The sequence below is a fragment of the Trichosurus vulpecula genome, chromosome 6, assembly GCF_011100635.1.
Source record: "Trichosurus vulpecula isolate mTriVul1 chromosome 6, mTriVul1.pri, whole genome shotgun sequence".
NCBI lineage: Eukaryota > Metazoa > Chordata > Mammalia > Diprotodontia > Phalangeridae > Trichosurus > Trichosurus vulpecula.
Genome location: NC_050578.1, coordinates 95,057,745 through 95,081,314, shown reverse-complemented (window position 1 = coordinate 95,081,314; position 23,570 = coordinate 95,057,745). Strand labels below are relative to the sequence as shown.

Sequence of the window (23,570 nt, the reverse complement as noted above, 5' to 3'; positions counted from 1 at the left end):
TATCTATTTGTCTATGTATCTATCTATCTCTTTGTCAATATCTATCAAGGGGGCATCATATTTGGACTTGAGGCTAGCCACCTGTATGACTTTGGGCTGCAAATGGCCCACATGGCCTCTGGAAATTTCCCAGAATGTACATTTTAAGTCATGGATAGTTGTGAAGCTGCATCACATCTACTCCATTACCCTAGCATAGCACAATCCTTAAGTTAAGTCATCCAATCTAGATAATTTCAAAGGCAAAACTAGATTATGTGTGCCCCTTCCTATACCCCACTGCCCAACTAGGGAGCTTGGTACTAGCTCATCCCTCAAGATGGATTTCCAAAACCTCTATTTAACTTCTGATATGGAGGAACAGACAAATAAGTTGTTTTTGGTTCATTGTCAACAGATTTTTCTTCTAACTCCTGTAAGATGTGATATCTGTCATGTTGCTTACAAAGGAAGTTAAGGTTTAATGAAGATTTTATGGTTTCATGCTTTGAAATTTCAAAGGGCATATGTTCAATATGCTTTACAGTAAATTAAAGGTGACCTTATCCCTGGCAGAGCTTTTCCAGAAGATGGACCACATTTGAATTTTAAATGAAGACAACCTGAATAACTTTAAATATATAATGTATTTTTTCAAACACGTTATTCAGCTAGCTAAGGCTTCGTAGATTTCAACAGTTCTAAGTTATTTGTGCTAAATTCATGCACACTGGTGCTGTTATTACTATTAATTAGTAATTATTATTATTTTATTGCCTTGCTCATTTGCTATAAGCCTTGCTGAAAAGTCTTTCTGAAAGGGTATTTTGGAAATCTAATGTCTCTTCTCACTCCCCAAAACCAATTTCATCATCACTTGTCCTCTGGAAATATTTTTTTAAAATAGAGCCATTGATATGATTAGAGCCATTCATATGATACTATGTAAACTTCTCCGCAGAGATATGGCTCAATTTGTAATGTCAAACATTATTTTATTAGCGTTTAATTAAGTCTTGCACATGTTTAATAAATTGCATTTCAAGGATTCATCTTTTTCTTCAACATGTATAATTATTTTACTATAATAAATCCCTCCCACTCCCAACCCCGAATGCCTTATTTGACTGAATTTTATTAGTTGTTGTGATTAAGACAAAATAATTTAAAAACATATTAATGAGCCTTTTTGAATTAGCTAAGCTATTGTCCATAGAAGACATGCATATCCATATTTAATGTTTTCTCAGATTGATAGGATGTGCCATTTGCATTCTGCTGGGTTAGTTTTTATGAACCCATGTTGGTTCCCCCTTTAGAGTAGGACTTCAGCAGAGAAATCTTCTCATTAACTATGTAAAACTTTCCAGTATACAAAACGTTCCTACTGACATACTTCTCCAATTTAATAACAATGCTATTAATAATGATAGACAATATTTATATGGTTCTTTAAGGTATGTAAAATGCTTTGTTATTATTTATTATGCATTATTATAATCTCATCTTAGTAAAATAAATTTAAAAACAAACTGAATTAGAAAATTTATCCTGAGCAATTTGGCTAAGTGGCATTAGCCAGTCTAGGAAGGAGTGGCTTATTTTACATTGCTTCATCTTTTGGGTTTGGTGCAGATATGAGGGGGAAAAAAGTGGACAAGCTAATTTATTTGTTGGTTAAATATTTGCCATCCAATTAACTATAGGTTCTCTATAGTGTTTAACATCATGTGTTTTGATTGTTTGGATTGAACACTCATGGGGAAGAAAGTGTATCATAATTACTTCTGTACAAGATTCAGGACAGTACTGCATATAATTGAGTATTCAGTGAATGTGCACTCTTAATGATGTGAATTTAAAAGAGGAATATCAATCAGAAGCAGAAGCAGCCCAAGGTGGAAAATTTGCCAAAGGGGCAGGAATTTAGAGGGCTCAGACAGCACTTTCACCCATCCAAAGAAGAGGCCTAAGCAGAGCTGTAATAGAGAGAGCCTGGTTACAGGATGGGCAGAGAGGTCAAGAGTCAGGGAGAGCATCTGTGCTGTGGTTCAAATTCTTGGGCTGCCTGATGATATTTCCTGGGCAAGGTGGGGAAAGAGGGCAGAATTTGCAATTGAGGGAGATCCAATTCTACCCTGGTCTAGGATTAGGGAAGGAGGTCTAGTTTGGGACAGCCTTGGTGATCTGGTCTTCTCAGTTCCAACTGTTATCCTGAGATTCCAAGTGATGAGAGGGAGAAAGTTGATGGTGGTTATGGATTTATAAGCCCTCTGTGGTTACCACCCCTAAGACCCAGGCCCCTGTTTTCTCTGGAGGAGGCTTCTGGACAGCCTGCACTGACTTAGATAATTCAGCTCAGAGCACACCACATTGCTTTAAACCTTCCTTTATTCCACTCATGAATTAGGACACTTGTGCATATGTGGGTATACACACAAACACACACACACACACACATGCATACACATATGCATAAACACACATATTGACATATGTATGTATGCATATATATGTGAATATATATAATCATGTAGGTTAAATAATTATGGCTCTGACCAAAATAATATCCATATTGGTTATTTCAAGGTTCCTACTTTATACATTTCCCAAACAATTATTAAACTGCCTATCCCCTTTGACCCAGCAATACCACTACTAGGTCTGTTTCCAAAGATGACTAGGGAAAAGGGAAAATAAACTATATGTTCTGAAATATTTATAGCAGCTCTCTTTGTTGGTGGCAAAGAATTGGAACTTGTAGGGATGTTCATCAATTGGGGAATGGCTGAACAAGTTGTGGTATGTGATTGTGATAGAATACAACTGTGATATAAGAAATTATGAGCTCGATGATCTTAGAAAAAACATGGATAGACTACAAAGGACTTATGAAAGAAGATACTATCTGCATCCAGAGAAAAAACTGATACATAGAAGTAGATGTGAAAGAAATATTTAAGTATTTTTCCTTTTTATGTCATTCCCTTTCCCCCTCCCCAAACTCCTCCCATCCCCTGCCAATACAGAAGAAGCATCATTGTGCTTAGTTGCAAACAGTTAACATTGATAGAGACAGTATGGCAGTGCACATAGTGGATAAAATGTTGGACTTAATTTCGTAAAGAACTCTTTTTTTTTCTTTGTATCTCAAGTGCCTAGAACAGTGCCCAGCACATGGAAAGCATTTAATAAATATTTGCTGAGTAAAATAAAAAATCTTACCTCAGCTTAAATTCTCAAAACTCAGCTTAAATCCTACCTCCTGCAGGAGGCCTCTCTCTCCTCTAATACAGAGTGTGCCAATTTTAGTGCAGTGTTTAGCTTTAGACCCCATGCTTTCCATATAAGTTATTTTAGCTCTCTGGGGTTCACACAACTCTGATGCTGCCTTCTAAGTTAGTGACGGATTGAGATCTGTATCAGTGAAATAACCTCTTATACCTATCCCCTATCACAGATCTTTGAAGCAATTTTATTTGTAGATTTTTTTTCCCTTTTTCTCTCTGCAGTAGATTGTGAGAGTTGCGGTCTACCTTTCTGTATACTGAATGGTTGTCAGGGCACTCATTGCCTCCTGATATCAGTTATTATAACTGCAAGTTATAGAATAAACTGGTTGATGACTATTGCACATGTAAACATGTTTAAAATTGGATTTTGGCATGATGTTTGAAAAGTAAGGCACAATAAATATACCTTTAGAATTGAATAAATAGCACATTTGGAAAATGGACCATAAAAACACTTTAGCAGATTTCTCCTTCCTGTGTTAAGTTATAATGTGAATGCAATATAGCATAGCAAAAGCATAATGTCCCCCACTGGAATATAAATACTCAAATTCAGCAGAGAGAGTTTATAGAACATAAATAGCCAGGCAATGTGAAGGCTTGTTTTCCTCTCTTTCAAAGAAGGAGCTAGCTGGGTCCGATGACATTCCATTCCAATTCATTTATGTCTGGTTCAGAAAATGGTAAAATCAAACTGAAATATCTAATTACTCAATCCAAAAAAGTGAACATATTGAGTTACGAAAAGTAACGAGCCACATATGTAGAGCATAAACAAAAAGCAACCAGATAGCACATAGTGTTTCCTTCCTTTCAGCCCTGATCTGTGTTTTTTTATGATTGTCACTTTAATTCAAATGGATGATAGTTTTGATACTTGATTAGTTTCTAGCATTTTTCAAGAGGGAGGGAGTGGATGTCTGAGCAACCATTTTCTCTAAATATGCCTGTACTCTTAGCCATGAGGATGGTGAGGAGGATGGAGAGGAAGAAGGTGGTGATGGTTATTGCATGGCTTTCATGGGTATTGCTTGTTGCAAATATAATCATTTCATTTCTTTAAAAAAATTGTACTTAGCAAAAATTCACAGAAGTCTTCCACATTGACAAAAATCAAATAAAAGGTTTTGGTAAAGCAAAGAATTTTATATAATTAAAATTTTAGATGTTAAGTATTAACTTACTGGATTGAAATCAGCACAGTTTCTCCCTTTCAATCCTTCAGTTTGTTTTTTTTTTAACTAAACCACATTTTTAAACTAAACCACATTTCTAGGATCAATTTAAAAATCAGTATCTATGCCAATATTTGTGACATTGTCCTGGATACTGTTCAACCAAAGACAATAGATACCCTCCCCTGTAGGAAAGTGAAAAGAAAGGCTTACCTGAAATAAAACTCAAATGGTTTACCCAGGAGCAAAGAACTAAGTAAATGCTGGATCTAGGATTTGAACAAATTTTTATTGTTTATTAAAATACTCCTAGTTCAATCCAATTCAGCAAATGTTTGTTAAACATATAGCTAGGTGCTATATGAGATGAAAAAAACCAAATATGACATAATTCTTCATCCTTTGCAATAATAAATATAATAAATAATAAAATACATTGTGAGAAATCTCTCTCTCTCTCTCTCTCTCTCTCTCACACACACACACACACACACTAATACTACAAAATAGAATAACTACAAGAAAAAAAGTCTAAAAAAGAAGTCAATGAGGTAAAATTTTCTTTGATAAGGAATCCAAAAAGATGGATTCAATTATACAAGTAAAATATTATGGGAATAAGTGTGGAAAAACACATATAGATAATAATATATAAAAAGTAAGTGAAAGGGCTATTAGGTTACAAATTCAATTTGAATCAATAATAAGACATGACATTAAAAGCTAACATGATATTCAGAAGAATGCTTCCAGAAAAAATGGAGGAGACAGAGAGACAGCCACCATAATATATAAGGCACTGGAATGGAAGTCAGAAAGACTTGTTCCATTTTGACCTCTGACACCAAATAGTTGTGTTATCCTAGCCAAGTCACTTAAACCTTGGTGACTTCATTTCTTCATCCATAAAATATGAGGGTGCTGGACTCAGTGGCTTCTGAGGTTTATTTGTGCTCTCAATCTATGACCTTATGATTGTCCACTTGAATCCAATTCTGATTAGACCACATCTAGAATATTATGTTTCCTCCTGGCCCCATATTTTAGGCAAACCAATGGTGAGCTGGAATACAGCCAGAGGAGGTTGAGATCTTGCCATACCAGAATGAGTCAAAGGAACTGGGACTGTTTAGTACAAAGGTGAGAAAGCAGAGAGGGAATGGACATAGATGGATAAAGAAGGATGTGGAAAACAAGTGGTATAAGATAGGCAGAGTTGTTAACTTACAATCTTAATTCCTGGGATAAGCTTTTCAAAAGGCATATTGGGGTAAGCAACGTGAAGAATATTGTAAAACCAAGTTATTTTAAATAATATTTTATTTTCTCTAATTACATGTTAAAATAATTTTTAACATTTTTTTAAGTTTTAAGTTCCAAATTCTATCCTTCTCTCCTGCCCTCCCTTTGCCCCTTCCTGAGATGGTGAGCAATCCAATATAGGTTATATATGCAGAATCACGTAAAAAAAATTTCCATATTATTCACTGAAATCAAAATTTTAAGACAAATTTCATTGAAAGGAAAAGTAGAAAAGCTGAACAAAGGGTTATCATTGTAGCAAGGTGAAGCTAGGGCAGAGCAGAGTTCATCTGGGGCATGGCTATAAGGAGGGAAAAGCTGGATAGATAGAAATAGATTTTAATTATTCTTGCTAACCACAGTGTTACACTCAGTACTATCTAAACTTGTGTGCCTTGGGATGAAGCCTCAGACCCCCTGCCCTAGTTATAACTCTGCAAAAAGCTAGGTTGGGTCATACTGAGTGACGTTTATTGAGAGTTTTGAAGCACCACGGGACCTAAAAATTCCAGTAAGATTAAAAAGAAGGAACAAAGATAGTTGAATGTTCACACTGTATCCTGTAACACAAGTCTCTTGCTAGGTTTTATGACAAGTTTTGCAATATATTTGAGAATTCATTATCCATCAACCCACAAATTAGATGAAGAGCTGTGTTGTAAGGCTCTACATTAAACTCTTTTGTAAGAATCATGAATGCAGACAAAGTATTCATTTTAAACATAAGACTGAAGTACTTGATTTGCCCCACTTCCTATAGCACCTTAAAAGAGCAGTGCTATGTTTGGAGGTTCTGGAGACTGCGGTCCCGCTTCACAAACTGCATTAAAATGGTGTCTGGGCAAGTAGATGAAACAAATGTATTAATTTCAATTGAGTACAAGCATAGAAATGTTTTCTATAGCCTTCACCAAAATGTTGGGCTGGGAATGAACAATTTAATTGTAAGAAAATGTCCACAAACTTTCTACACTTGTTCATTTCTCAAGAAAACCAAGCATAGATGTACCATAGATGATACCTTAATGTTCAGTAATGAATCAGTGACAGAATTCAAGTAAGGAGCTAAGGAAGGTTTATTTTTGATAGGCATCTCAAATGGATTTATAAGGAAACAATGCAGAGAAATAAATAATTTTCATTGGGAACAGACATGAAATCAGACATTTTGGCACTAAGGTTAATATGAGGATGTTGAGAGTGGAGGTCTTTTAAGGAGAACTCAAGGTGAGACCAGGAAATTGTTGCTAAGGAGACTGCAGCTGAGAGAAGGAATTAGTTGGGGCTATGCGGAGTGGTAACTTACCTATGGTATAGGAAAGCCCAGGGATCTACTGCCCAATGTATGCTGGCTTTATTTTCATCACATCGTGGGTGGATTGTGGATGTGAGCTACTTATAAATGGGTTGGGTCTCATGGAGAGAGGTGGCAGGAATTCAGAATTTCAACCTATGTCCCTACAGTGCAACAAATTACCTCTGACCCTTCACTTTCCAGGAGAAGACAGAGGGGAAGGTTACAGGAGTGGTGGATTAGGGGTGGGAAACATGGAGGCTGCCATTTCCTTTGGTCCTGAGACATGGAGAAGTATGATGAGAATTTATCCAAGTATGGCAAAATAACTACCAAGGGGGGCGGGGGGAACATACCCTTGTACATTTTCACACTGAATAAGTTATGATGCTGAAATAGGAAAATAGGGAAAACCAAAGTTAAAGGAGTAACATAAACTTAGAAATTTTGCAAGCTCTGTTCCAAGAAAAAGCAATACAAAAACATTTAATTGTGCTACTTTCTAGAGAAGATAACCATAATTTTAAGAACATTCATTTAATTTTAAGAAAATATGTATTATTGTTATTCTTAGGTGCTATTTTAAATTTGTGTAACTGACAGGGAAAAAATCTTTCTTTGGGTAAACATCTCATCTTCCAGATAGGTTTCAAATGAAATGAGAAAAAGGCTACTAGCTTTATTATTTTGTAGCTCTTTGATAATACATAACTAGGTTCAATAAGATTTTTCAGGCCATGTCTTTAATATTTTTCATCCTCAATGACCATAATGGAAATTAAAAAAAAATCCAACTAAAAGTAAATGTTAGATTGTAGTAAAAGGAAATCAGCCTCTCAGAAACACATGTATGTATGTATGTATGTATGTATATATGCATATATGTGTGTATACATATATATTTTTGATTCATTATTGGGGTGACTCCAATGTCCTGTTTAAAGAAGGGCTCCTTAACCCTTTGTTGTGTCATAGGGTCCCTTGGCAGTCTAGTGAAGCCTATGAATTCTTTCTCAGAATAAAGCTTTTAAGTAAATGAAAAAAATACTTAGTATTAGAAAGGAAACAAAATTATATTAAAATACAGTTAAAATATAAAAAAAACAACCATGGACCCCTGGTTATGAACATCATTTTAAGAATATCATTTCTCAGGGCAGCTAGGTGAAGCAGTGAGTAGAGCACTGGCCCTGGAGTCAGGAGGACCTGAGTTCAAATCTGACCTCAGACACTTGGCACACTTACTAGCTGTGTGACCTTGGACAAGTCACTTAACCCCAATTGCCCTGTGTTTCCCTCTGCAAAAAGAAAAAAAAAAAGAATTCCATGTCCCAAGAAACTCTTATGGACAGCAAATGATCTCTCCTTTAGTTTTTAAACAAATGTCAGAACAATGAGTACCTGTCCTCAGTCCTTGTGTTTGTCCAGATTTAATCAGGTCTTCTTCACTGAATAGCCTAGTGAAATTCACAAAGTCAAGCAAGGCTCACTGGAAGGTGCAAAGGACCCTTATAAAATCATGTCCTCTTCATAAACTGCCCCACAAGTAAAATAACTAATTGTTCCATTTCATTTTTTTGTAAGATTATCTTATTTTTAGTACCTTTCCCCACTATCCCAAGAAATCTTTCTGTATGAGCAATGTCCTCCTTTCCATTTTGTGAAGCTGGTCAGCAGTCAGATAACTGTATTTGATAATTTAAGCACATCAGGATTGTTTCCTTTGTCCTAACCAAAATATTTTTGTAGAAATTGTTATTATGCATAAACTTGTTCCAAACCAAATGGAAATTTAAGTGAATCCTGAAGTTAATAAATAATTTAAAGAAACCATTGAAATATCAAGTGTAAGTTCACAAAGAAAATTACTATGGTGTTCATTGTTCAATGCTACTTATTAAGAATTGTTTCCTCTTCTGTAAAATGAAGGCTTTGAAATAGTCAACACCAACGTTTATTTATGCTTTGCATTTGTGATCCTGTGATGGAGATCACTTACATCCAGTTATTTCCTTTACTGCTTTGCTATAATTCTCCTCTTCCCTCCTCTTCCCTCTCTTCCCCTCCTCCACCTTGCCCTGCACTCTCCTTTGATAAAAGCTAAAGCCATTATCAAGGGGGTCGTTTCTCTTTATCATTTGTCTTAAGCTAGCTCTAGTTAGAAGCTAAATCTAGTGCCTTTCTAGCAAAAACCTTATTTTTGACTCAAATCAATGACATCAAAATTAGCTAAGAAATATGGTTGGCTTATTCTATTCGTTGAGATACTAAGAGAAGAAAATCTCATAGACTTTTCGGTAGCTCAATATTTTACCTACTGAATAAATGGATTCAACATTTCCTATGGCTGCATATACCAAACTCTCCAGAACATTGCTTGAGCACTTTGAGTTAAGACTGAAGAGAACTATTTTTATTAGTGATAATCAAAAGAAAAGGGCACTTGGATTCCAGGCTGCCCATTGCAATATTTCATACTTTTATCTTATTGTAGCTTTGAAACTACAAGTTCTTGAGTACAGAAAACGGTAAGAAAAAAGGACACATTCATTCTTTGCGGACACCTACTTCACCACCTGCTTACCTAAATCTAACCTAATTTGATGCTTGAACATTAATTTATTTTTTTTTAGAAGCTTTTCCAATTTGGCCAGGTCTCCTGGTACTTAAGGTTTTAGTGAAAATATAATCAGGACTGTGGCAGGTTTGCTAATAAATCTTTTCAAAAACTGCATAAAAATCATATACTTGTCACTGCTAATTAGGGCAAAGGATAAAAACAAAACTTTTTTTTTTTCAGCCTTGCTGTCATAAAAAAAAATGGGTTTAACTTTCATGTCTGTGTAAATGATTCCTAGATCAATACGTATATGTGTACATATATATATATGTATGTATATATAATATGTATGTATATATATTTATATGTATGTGTGTGTGTATCTCCAATTTCTAATTTATTCTTTGGTCCTGGAGAACTAGTTGCCTATTGGACATTTCAAACTATATGTCCTAGAAAAAGGGTGGGGAACCTGTAGCCTTGAGGCCACATGTCCTTGGATGTGGCCTTTTGACTGAGTCTGCATTTTACAGAACAAGTCCTTTTATTAAGAGGATTTGTTCCTTGAAGTTTCAATTCAGTCAAAGGGCCACACTTGATGACTTAGAGGGCAATGTGTGGTCTTGAGGCCACAGGTTCCCCACCACTCTCCTAGAGAGATTTAACTTTCTAGTCTATGGAAAACTGAATTCAGTGTCTTCCCTGACCTGGCTCCCCTCCCTTCCTTTTTCAAAATCTCCTTTTTGTCATAGTCCTTATAGTACTTTAGTTTTGTAGTTTCTGAATTATTTTGAACTCTTCAATCTCTCTTACCTCACATAATCCAATCCCCAAATGGTGCTATTTTTACATTCAGAGCATTTCTCTTCTGCCCCCCATCTTCATTACACAGTTATCACCTGAGTTCAGACTTTTATCACCTCTCATCTAGATTACTGCGGCAGCCTCCTAATTACTCAGCCTCAAGATTGTCCAGACTCCAGTATATCCTGCTACAGATTTGCTAAAGCAATTCTACTTAAGGCTAGATCTGATAATATGATTCTCCTACTCAGTCTACACTGGTAGCTTCCTATTGCCTCTAGGTTAACATATAAAATTTGTTTAGCTTTTAAAATTCTATCCAATTTGAGCCCAATGAACCTTTCAGGCTCATCGGACATCTCTCTTCCAACACTCTGTGACCCAGCCAAACTGGCATTCTTTCTTTTCCTCACACACAGCACTTCATCTCTCATCTCCATGACTTTGCATTGGTCCTCCTCCAGGCATGGCGCATGTTCCCTCTTTACTTTCATCTCATATGGTCTCTTTCTTCCTTTAAGATGCAATTCAGACATCATCTTCTGAATGAATCCTTTCCTGATCTTCAGAAATCCTATTACATTTCCTCCCAAACTACCTTGTCTTGTACTTTGTATGTATTTGTATTGATTAACTTAAATTTATTAACTTAATATTAATGATATATGTATTTTAATCTGCATTTTCTATGTATTTCATTCTAAAGTAAGATCTTTGTTTTATTCATTGTACTTCCATTCCCAGCACAGTGCTTGGCACACTATAGGTGCTTAATAAATACCTGTTGATAGATAGATTGGTTTCTAGATCTGTATCACTGACAGTGGAATCATTTGAGATGAGAAAATGGGGAAGTAGTTTGTGAAAAGTTTTTGACTTCCCCCTGAAGTGTCTTGTTTGGGCAATTTCTAATAACTGTCTATTAAGTGGAAGGATTTGTTCTTAGTAGAAATAAGCTGAGGTAGCAGACAGAAAACTGGAGTAGGAATCAAGTTCATACTTGCAGAATTAGAAGGAATACTAGGGACCAAACTCTTAATTTTACAGATGAGAAAACTGAGGTCTAAAAAATTTAAGTCACTTGCCCAAGGTTACACAGGTAGTAAATATGAGACGTGTGATTTGAACTTAGGTCCTTTGGATCCTGAATCATTGTCCTTGCCACATGGTCTCCCAGCAAATGAAATTAAATGTCACCTCATTATTATATTTTAGTTTATATCATATTTTATAGATGTAAACTCCTTAACTTCATTTAGATTGTCTCCTTGTTAAATTCTAATATTTTTATGTATATATGTACATGCAAAAATTATCTCACATATTGTGTAAATTACACAATTATATAAAATATTAACATAACATGTTATAGATGTATATATGTGCAAAATCATTGGAATATCTATTGACATACAAATATACATACACACACACACACACATACCCATGCTCCCCAAAGAACATAATTCTTGTAGGTGTAATGGTTAGGGACTTAAAACACCTTAAAATTAAGATAAATCTCTGCTGCTGTACTGTATACGGGGAAGCTAGGTCATGCAGTACGTAGAGCAGTGGGCCTGGAGTCAGGAAGATCTGAGTTCAAACCCTGCCTTGGATACTCACTTGCTGTGTGAACCTGGGCAAGCCATTTAACCCCTATTTGCCTCAGCTTTTCATCTATAAAATGAGCTGGAGAAAGAAATGGCAAATTCCTCCAGTATCTTTGGCAAGAAAATCCCACCGACTTATGTCCATGGGGGTCATGTAGAGACACAACTGAGTGACTAAACAACCATAATATATATAGCACTAAACGAAATACAAAAATCTACTAATGTTGTCAATTCAAATTTTCAGTAAATGTTTTTGAAGGGAGCAACCCTCTTCCTTTCATCCAATTTTTTTTTAAAGAATATAGCAATAGAATTTTCTGCGTGTTCCATAAAACATTTCATGATGAATATGATTTACTATCCCACCTGCAAACTGGAGGACATTGCCCTCTTATCTTACTGTGAGAATTAGTCATAAAAGGATAATTATACATGTGGGCATGGGAAGGGGTGGAAGGAACAATGAGGAAATGGACAATTATGATAAATTAAATGCCAAATGGCCCAAAGCAAAAGTTTTTGTTAATTCTCCCAGAACTGTCTACACAACCCCACCACCAGCACCACACACACATACTAGCACACACATATGCACACCCACACACACACAGAAAAGTATAAACGTTTAAGCCCTTAATTTTTTCTAAATAAAACATGTTTAGCAGTGGGTATCGGCATCCATCAGACTGAATAAGGGAGGTCTGTAGTTACTGTGCTTTTGACTCATCCTTACTGTGCATACATTTATAGAATCCTTATGAGGAGTTCTCCATATCAATTAAATCCTATGTCTGGGTAAAATCAAAACAAAACAAAAAGTGAATTGACAAGCTGAATTTTTCACTTATTTGCCTTTCAGTTTATTTTCTTATATAAACACCTTCCATGACATTAATAGCTGTGTGACTCTGGGCAAGTCATTCAGCCTCTTTGGGCCTCAGTAAGATGAATCGATGGCCCCCGAGTCCCTTCTATCCTAAATCTATGATCCTATGAATTAGGAATTATGCCGAATTAAGTTTGACCAGTCACATCATAGAAAGTACTAGGACATTCAGAGATGGGAAGTGAGGTGAGAAGGGAAGTAGAGATGATCGGGACAATTCAGCAAAAGTATTTGTTCTAAGGATGGTGAATTATAGAGAGCTCAAGAAATCAGAGCTCAAGGGAGATAAGAATTTTCGCTATTTTGACAGCCATGTCAGAGGACTCAGGGAATCATGAAAATCCTAAGACCCCTATGTCTTGGGGCTAAATATGGAAAAGACCTCAGATGAGCCTTCTACCCAGATCAGGAGACCCTACACTAGAATGAACCAAGTGTGGTGGCTATTAAAATGCTTACATGATCTGAAGTTGAAAACAGGACTGGATTTCATATCAGAGTTTCCACGTACAATGCTGCTTATGTGACCTTGGACAAGCCACACAATGTTCCTGGGCTTGGGTTTCTTCATACGTAAAATGAAGCGTAGATGGCCTCTCTCAGGTCCTTTGGAAGGATCGAATGATCTGTGGGGTCCCTTCTAAATATGCAATGCCCGTTTCTAATCACAATCCCCAGTTACTATCTTTTTTAGCATAAAATGTATAAATGAGATAAGAAATATTGATCTGAAATGATGCCCTAGGACCATAGGAATAGAAGTTGGTCATATCAGAGACAAGCTATGATTGTGATCAAACATTTTTGGGTACAATTTTAAGATTCTTTCCCCTTCTAAGGGATAGAAGAAGATGATCTGTCTAGTATAGTGGTTCTTAACCATTTTTTTAGGTCATGGGTGAAACCTGTTCAAAATAATATTTTTAAATGCACAAAATACATAGGTTTATAAAGGAAATAGATTATATTGCAGTATAGTAGTGGTAGTAGTAGTATTAATAATAGTATTACCAGTGGTAGAAGCAGCAGCAGCAGCAGCAAGCTCATGGATCCCAGGTGAAGAGACCCTCATCTAGGCTTAACCATTTGCTTTATTTGGCTTCTTGACTTGGGTTAAAAAGAAAGAAAAAGAGACCTGGATTTGGGAATTTATAGGAAGTTGGTACTTAGGAAAATAGTACAAACAGCTTTATTATCATGTGGAGCAGCAAGTAGGAAAACAAACAAACATATGCACAAAATATGGCAATATAGACATATAGAGGTTTGTCCCAACAGATGCAAAAAACTCCCTTAGCACAAGGGAGAGGGTGTTCTGTCAGGGAGATATGCACAAAGTTTGGATTCGGGTAGAAAAGTTTATATCATGAAAATGTTTTGGTAGAGAATAGATAATCAATGCCAGATGTAGGAGGTGCCACTCCAAATTAGACCCAGATGTGTTGGAGAAGTTTTCAGGGTCACTCATGGATACCAGGCTTCGGTAGTGAGAGTTTCTTTATCAGGATCAGAAACTAGATGAGGGTCTGAGTTGCATACCTGAGGCAGAAGAAGAGGGGTAACTCAGGTTGCTTCCATTGTCCAGCAATTTTATCCATTCAGAAATCCAAGTATTAACTGTTTCATACAGGGTTAATTAACAGGTCAGTAAAATAGGAAAGTATAAAAATTATCTCTTTGCTTGTACGCTTTATGGACATTGGAACCACTTAGCCTATGTGATTCCATATCAGATTCTGTCTATAACTATGATATCAAACAATATAAAATACATTTATCATATCCCTCTTTTCACAGATGAGGAAACTGAGGATCAGGGATCTTAAATGTACTGTCCAAGATCACATAGCTGATTAGCAGAATAACTGCAATATAAAACCCAGAACTCTTCCCACTATTCCATGCTGTTTCTCTAGGAATATAAATTAATATAGAGTTAAGTTAATAATATGAGGGAATAATCCCTTTGTATGTCTCCATTCATACCATATCTACATTGCTAAGTTTAATATTGGGCAGCATCTTTTAAAAAAGGCTGATCAATTTCCCAGGCCTCATTTCTCAGTACGTGAAATTTCTCTTCGACACCAGCCTTTCTCACTGTTCCATTTTCTAATGCTCCTCTCTCAGGTGCCCAGTGCCTTTACATACTCTCTGGATGCCATCTTCCTCAGGATTATTAAAAACCTCAAAATGAGCTCTCATATCACCTATTTCTGCATCTCCTCCACCAAAACCTACATTCCTTATGTCTGATCTCACCCAAGTATTAGAAAGCTATCTGATTAAAAGGATTCATATGAAGGTGAATTACTTAACCCCCACAAGATAATTCTTTTACTTTGTAAGAAATTGCTGAATACAAATAGATCTCAGATTTCAAGAACAAGGAAATGAAGAATTTCAGGCTTTGTAGGATATCCTACCTATTACCTGTTATTTATCTATCTAGTCATCTATTATCTATCTTTCTACTATATCATCTATTTATCATTATCTTCTATGCATTCCTCAAAGCACAGCCGATTAGTGATTTGCACACTCTATCTTCACACAACTCTTTTCCAACTCCAACTCTTCCAGAATTAGTGCAAAGCATTAAACTAACTATAAAGGGAAACAAAGGGGATAAAAGGCATATAGTTCCCTCCACCCACCGGAGCAAGACGTAGATCTTGAATCACTCCTACCCTAGTCTGCTATCTACCTTGCTACTGATAGTAGCAAGCTGTAACTAGAATGTTTTGTTATAGATTTTTGAATTCAATAGCATTTCTCACTTGAGTGTGGTTTAAAAAAAAAGAAGTGAAAAGAGCCCTTTGGATTTGGAGAAAGAAGACTTGGTTTGGAATACTGGCTTTGTCAGTATTTTTCCTCATTTGTAAAAAGGGATTATATGGGATAGAGGTAAGATCCCTGAAGTAAAAGTCAGAGGATCCTGGCTCTACTACTTAGGATCATAGACCTAAAGTTGGAAGAGATTTCTGAGACTCTCTGATTCAACTCCCTCATTTTATAGGTGAGAAAAATGAGGCTGCAAATGTTTAAGTGACTTGTCCAAGAGATAGAATGCATCAGAGACAGGATTTAAACTTAGGCCTTCTGATTCCAGATCAATTGGTCTTTCCATTGCTACATGTGTGACCTTGGACTTATCCACTGTTCTCTCTAGGGGTCAATTTCTTCAACTGTAGAATGCCAGAGTTAGACTAAGTCATCCAGTGACAAGATTGATTTAGGAGTTGAAGGATCTGGGTTCTAATATGAATTCTCTTACTTGATACCTGACTGACTTTGGGCAAATCAGTCCTGTTATCTTGGTCTCAGTGTCTTCATCTGATGAATGAAGATGTTCGACTAGGTGACCTTTAAGATCTCTTCCAGTTCTCCATATATGATCAAGTGACAAGATGTTGTCTAAGCTCCCTCTGAACTCTAAAATTCTATGTTTTCACTAAATTTGCATTGGCAGGAAGCATGGCATAAGGGACTAAATTCTGTACTTAAGATCTGGAAGACTTGCATTCAAATCCTTCCACATTACCTTTGTGACCATGGACAAGTCGCTTAGCTTCTCTCACTCTTATTTGTCTATTGTGTGAAACAAGGGAGTTGGATTAAATGTCTCCATAGCCCCTTTTAGCTTCAGTCTCCGATCTTGCTAAATACGTAGGCTGTCTCTTTGAGCTCTCAATCTATGATTCTGTGAAATGCAATGGTTGTTTCTGGCTTACTGTGATTTTATATAGTTCATTTTTGTACCCCATGAAAGTAGAGGAATTCTTGCTGCCCTCCCACATCCTAATGAAATGTATTTACCTCTTTTCAGTATACTTCTGCTCTGACTTATGATGCTGTCCAGGTGATGACTGAAGCTTTCCGCAATCTGCGTAAGCAAAGGATTGAAATCTCCAGACGAGGAAATGCTGGAGACTGTCTTGCAAACCCTGCTGTGCCCTGGGGACAAGGAGTAGAGATAGAAAGGGCACTAAAACAGGTGAGTCTGTCTATCTAATATGACTATAAATGATTATGTGCAAGAATATTTCTTTTCCCCAGAATTTCTTCTACATATTTGACTGGGAGTCCTTCTATCACATGCTTCTTTTTCCCAAGCAGAAAGCTGCGTCTTACCTATGGAAAGGAGAGCTCAAAAGTGAAGGGAAAGCTTTTAAATATTTTTTTCTTCTTTACCTGAGAAAACATAAAGAGTAACTAGCGCGCATTATGTGCATGAGGTGAATTTATATGTGTTCCTTTTCCTTTTTCCTCATGTAGGTTCAAGTGGAAGGCCTTTCAGGAAATATAAAGTTTGACCAGAATGGAAAAAGAATAAATTATACAATTAACATCATGGAGCTCAAAACTAATGGGCCTCGGAAGGTAAATTAACTAGTGCCTTCATAGGCTGTCTTCTACTATGTGATATGGGAAGGTAGGTGATTCAGAACCAAGAGGTCTCAGAGATGTATATTTGCAAAGATTTTAATAGTCTTTTAATATATAATATACCACATTTTAATACTCTTCAAAAGTACAGAGATACTTTCAGCGTTTATTCCCAAACATAAACCCTACAATTCCTGGTAAGTACTGTGAACTTCTAATTTACTGCTTAAAAAGTGCAAACTGAATTGTGATACTGTTCTATTCAGAACAAGACTGAGAAGAAATTAAATATGTGAAAAAATATATAATGATCATGTACTGACTACTGATTTCTAGGTCCTCAATGTTATTTCAAAGAGCAATCTGATGTAATCAAACATCCCAATACTGCAATTCTTACTCTCCATGTCCACCGTAAAGATTAAAATACAGTTTTTTTCCTGACTTTTTATTTATATTTCCAAATGCTTCCCCTCCAAAAAATATCCTTGGATATTTCTGCATATATGTGTGTGTGTGTGTGTGTGTGTGAAAATAAGATGGACAACACAACTCTACAAAAATCCACGACCACATGTCATTCTCTTCATTTTTGTTTCGTCTCCATTTCTGTTAGGGTTATGTGTATAAAGAATGCATCTCTGCCTTCACAGAGCTGTAGTTAATTTCTGAAAATGTTAGGTATGGGAAGAATGAAATGCTTTGTTATCAGAAATGTCATTCATCAGTATCCCTGCCTCCTGCAACCTTTTTTCAGATTGGATATTGGAGTGAAATGGACAAAATGGTGGTGACGCTTACTGAAATCCCTTCAGGGAATGACACATCTGGACTAGAGAATAAGACTGTTGTTGTCACAACAATCTTGGTAATTATTAGCCTCTGTGCACCCTGTATTTGTTTTTCTTGTTCTTTTTCGTTTTCCCTTTTCCTTGTGGGTAGATCATTGTTGCTTATACTTCCAGTATTTAGCGTACCAATATACAACCAATAGTATGCCAATAGTAAATATTACATGATGATCATCAGCATCAAAAATAGTTATCAAACTATGATGATGTGCAAAGTATTGCACTTGATACTGAGAAGGCAAAAGTATTCCTCTGCAGCTGGACATTGCTGCTTTTTAGAAGCTTGAAATCTAGTTAGGAAGAAAAGATGTCTACGTGTGAAAAAAATAGGAGATGAACCAAATGTATATGATCAAGTGACCTAGGAGACACACACATGCATACGGATACACACATATATTAGCAACACTTGCTGTTTATGTAGCCCTTTACAGTTTGCAAATTGTATATGTATTTGTATATTTAATGCTCATGATAGACAGTAGCATGATTATTAATATGCCTGTTTTATAGATTTAGAAAATTTGAAGAGTCATGCATTAGTAATAGTAGTCTTCTGACTCCAGATGTAGTGCTTTCCCCCCTTTACTTTGTACAAATAGAAATATGAGATGAAAGACATAAGAGGCAGCATGATAAAGTGGATTGGGTTTGTTGTCGTTATTTGGTCAAGGATACTGGAATGGTTTTCCATTTCCTTTTCCACCTCATTATACAGATGAGGAAACTGAGGCAAACAAGGTTAAATGAATTGCCCAGCATCACTTAGCTAGGAAATGCCTGAGACCACATTTGAACTCAGATCTTCTGGACTCCAGGAAGACTCTGATTCAAATTCTATGTTGGAGGCATCAATTAGTCACTCTGGGCTTTGATTTTCTAATCAGTAAAATGAAAGGATGGGACACCCTCCAAAGTTCTTCCAACTCTCAATTTATGATCCTAGAACATTTCTTTCGGCTGGAACTATTATGCAAGAGGTGAAGTTTGACTGGCCTTTTTTTGTTTGAGAATTTAGTTAGGAGGATGCAGATATTGGCTTTTCTGGAGAATTCTATCATTTTCTTTTAGAATAATTATGTAAACAAACAGAATCCTTGATTGCTTTATTTATTAAAAGGACCTAATTGCTCACTGTCATACACTATATGCACATACAGGGAGTGATTGATATATTTGGTCTGCACTCTATAGCCAAGAGTGATATGGGAATTAACCTTATCTTTTATTCCATTTTAGGAATCTAATAAGTGTTCTTGATGTCTGATAAGGACAATATTTCATTGAACTTCTACTTAGGGTGTGACTACCCATAATCCAATGCAGCATGAATCAAAGCAATATTTTCAGCAAATATCCCTATTACTATTTTTAAAGGTGATATATTTTCTATATAGAATTTATATTTTATGTAGAGTTAGTTCTACATAGAAATTCTATATAGAATTTACTCTGTTGCTGCTATGCAACCAAACATTTTCCTTCAGGTATTGAGCAAAATAATTATTAACCCTACTCTTATTTTTTTTTGTTTCTGCCATAACACTAAGCACTTTTTTATGTCTTCTTTTGATAAAAATTGAAAAAGGGACAAAAATTAAATCATTTTACAAACTCATCCCTTGGGGCCTCTTTTGGTAGTTGAATAAAGGGCTTGAGGGGAAGAGAGACAAAGATAGGGTTTTATTTGGCATCAGACCCAACTGACCAATATCATAGCTATGACAACAACAACAATAATGGGGAGGTAATGTTTATATCATGCTTTAAGTGATACAGAGTGCCTCCTCTATGCTACTTCATTTGATCTATAGTAAGCACTTAATAAATGCTTGTTGATTGATTTCATTCAAACAACACCATCTCTGCAAATTCTATTATAATATTGAGCTCAGGAGTAAATGGGTACTCAAACACAGCAATAAATGACAGTAAAGCATGTTAAAGTGAATTTTCTCTCTGTACACTTGTACTAGAATAAAATGTCAGAATGTTCCCTAGATTATGGGAGAAGGAGAGGGCACCCCTTAAAACTAATAGAATGTAGGTTAGAGATGAATACTTCTCTACACATGGGTAGGCAGTATGCTGTAGTAGACAGAATACGGAATTTAGAGTCAGGAAAATGTGAATTCTGATTATGTGTAATGATTACTAGCTATGTAATCTTGGGCAAGTCATTTAACTTCTAGGAATTTTAGCTTCCTCATCTATAAATAATGGTGATATTTGTAAATTCTGCCATACATGGATGTTCTTGGGCCCAAATGAGATTTTGTTATGTAAAGCCCTTTTCTGTAAGGATATTATATGAATGCCTGCTATGATGATGATTTTGCAGTTATTCAGTCTAAAAATATAAATAAGGTAATAAAAGCCTTAGCCAAGTTAACAGATGGGAAATCCTTACGGTATTATTAAAGAACATTTAGAAATTAGGTTGCTTAAACTTTTGAGCTAATATGAAGTAACCATACTGTCCCTGCAGAAGTCTCAAAGCTGTTACGATAATAAGAAGATTACTGTGTTGGACTGATCATAGGTCTGACTCAGTATAGCATTTCTTGTTTTGTTCTTAAATACTTGTTGTACTTATTCTTATGATAAAGCAACTTTCTCTTTCCATTACTGCCCTTATCTGTAAATTGAGCAAGTTGGATTAGAAGATTTTTAACATTTTATAATTTTATAATGAAGGAGCAAAAGCTTTTGTTGTTTTCCATTCCATCTATTGACCTTTTTTATTTATTTATAATAATAGATGTGGTTTAATTCTGGATCCTACATTATTCTTTTCCTAAGAGAGGAATCAGTGATTAGATGAAAAGGTTGTAGAAAAGAAAAAGGAAAGGTATTAGGAAACTGGTTTAGCTAGAAACAACATATTTACAGATGGGATAACAAGGGTCAGATAAGAGACATTTTGCTGGAATGTTTTATGCACACATGTGTATGTGTATACACATATATACACACATGTATATATATGTGTGTGTGTATATCTGTACATGTATGTATGCATATATTTAGCCTGTGACTTATGGCTATATCATGTCTTCTAATGAATAATTCTAAAATGTTAAATTGATTGAACAAATAATCAAATCAGTTACCCACAAGAGTTTTGGGTGTTACTTAGGTGTACTTTAAGGCATATGATGATATAAGGTATATGATTTAAGGTATATGAGTTACTTTCAGTCAGCTGAAGCATAGTCTTTCTAAACAGGAATCCCCCTACGTCATGATGAAGAAAAATCATGAAATGCTAGAAGGCAATGAGCGATATGAAGGCTACTGTGTGGACTTGGCTGCAGAGATTGCCAAACACTGTGGATTCAAATACAAGTTAACTATTGTCGGGGATGGCAAGTATGGGGCCAGGGACGCAGATACAAAAATTTGGAACGGGATGGTTGGAGAGCTTGTATATGGGGTAAGAACACATTGTACTTTTATTTTGGCACTGTCATTCAAATTGTTCAACTCTATTGCTGATGTATTTTCCCTTCAAAAGTCCATATATCTGGACTCTTATAACACTACCTGGGGTAGTTCTAGCTCATACTAATGGGAAATAAACATTTCAAAGATTAGCGAATTCAACTAAAATTAAAAATGCAGATTAACTGAAAGATGGACCATAATCTATGTTTCTTCTTCCTTTAAGCAGATGGTCACGTGTTTTGTTCTAATTCTGGAAAAGGCATGTCAGAGAAATAGAAATTCAAGACAAAGATATGCTTATCATAGTCAAGCTAGATGGGAGTATTGTGTATATTGAAAAAGAGGGGATATCTGGGGAGTAAATCACTATTTTATTTCCCCTTTGTCAGGACTCTACCAGTGAGATGATCACTGCCATTCCTTGCTAACCTAGTCTTCATCTCCAATTGAAGGGATGGAGTCATCGTTCCTTATTAAGTATGGCTCTCATTATTCTGATCTCCTTTTGTTTCCCTTACAGAAAGCCGATATTGCAATTGCCCCATTAACTATTACATTGGTGAGAGAAGAGGTGATTGACTTTTCCAAGCCCTTTATGAGCCTCGGGATCTCAATTATGATCAAGAAGCCTCAGAAGTCCAAACCAGGAGTGTTTTCATTTCTCGATCCCTTAGCCTATGAAATCTGGATGTGCATTGTCTTTGCCTACATTGGGGTCAGTGTAGTTTTATTCCTGGTCAGCAGATTCAGCCCCTACGAGTGGCACACTGAGGAGTTTGAAGATGGACGAGAAACACAAAGTAACGAGTCAACTAATGAATTTGGGATATTTAATAGTCTCTGGTTTTCCCTGGGTGCCTTTATGCAGCAAGGATGCGATATTTCGCCAAGGTTGGTTACATGCCCATTTCAACTTTGTGCATTTTAGGTCTCTAAAAGATGTTCATGGTACCTATAGATTTGCTCCAAAGATGAAACCAGATGCCAACTTCTTGTCCAAGCAGTTTCAAACTCCTGGAAGGGCAGACTGTTGGCCATGGGCAGTGAAATATTTGATCAACACTCATCAAGTGTTGATCATGTATTTCTCTGGTGAATTTGTAAGTACCATGGAGAGGCTGTAAAATGCATAAGGTCTCTGTCATTCCATGCCTTCTTGGAGGGGTACCGTGTTTTTGCTGCATATTCCTATTTTACAGTTATATGTTTATCTAAAACACAGAACTGTATATGGGAATAAGAGGTAACTTGATTCAAGAGTTTCAGAAGCAGCGGGTCACCCCTAAAAGCAATCTTGCCTATTCCTCAACCCATTCTTCACCCACAACAAACAATGAGATGAGATGGGATCATGAATGTCACTTGGCAAATTTATGGTGTTACTGAAAAAGAAAGTGGTAATTCCAATAATTTCCAAGAATCTTGAAAAATTTACCAGGACCACAATAACAGTAATTCATTAAAGTATTGCGAAGCAAATGAATGACATAGTATGGAATCAATTCAGACACTTTTACTCTTAGTATTTTTTCTGAATCTGGTAATATTGGAGAGATATATGGAGACAGAGAGAGAGAGAGAAAGAGAGAGAGAGAGAGAGAGAGAGAGAGAGAGAGAGAGAGAGACAGAGAGAGAGAGAGACAGAGAGAGAGAGAGAATTAAATGAATGAAGTTACACTGTAAAAAACAATCAACTACCAGCGTGTACACCTAAATAAGAAATAGAGCAGAGCAACCATCTTCTATTATGGAGGAATGATTCAGGATCCTTCCAGTTTTAGTTATATGACATAACAATCACGCAGCTGGTATATTTTTTTTTCATTTTACTTTGACCTGTTTCAGTTCTGGGCTGATTAGTTAAACCACCTACCTAAGAGAAAGGGTATGTCTTCTTTAATCATCATTTGTATATGTCTTCATTATAATGTCACAATATGTCCTTCATAAGATGCATATTTATTCATTATTCCTGAA

General features: G+C 36.0%; 1 protein-coding gene across 2 annotated transcripts in view; it reads left to right on the top strand.

Moving 5' to 3' along the window:
- Positions 1-23,570, top strand: part of GRIA2 (glutamate ionotropic receptor AMPA type subunit 2) — a 181,932-nt gene that overhangs the window by 119,853 nt on the left and 38,509 nt on the right. For both annotated transcript variants that reach the window (XM_036763318.1, XM_036763319.1), the window contains exons 7-11: positions 16,736-16,903; positions 17,185-17,289; positions 18,053-18,163; positions 21,376-21,582; positions 22,114-22,484. In XM_036763318.1, the coding sequence (XP_036619213.1) occupies positions 16,736-16,903; positions 17,185-17,289; positions 18,053-18,163; positions 21,376-21,582; positions 22,114-22,484 (962 nt within the window). The remainder of the gene's footprint in view (positions 1-16,735; positions 16,904-17,184; positions 17,290-18,052; positions 18,164-21,375; positions 21,583-22,113; positions 22,485-23,570) is intronic.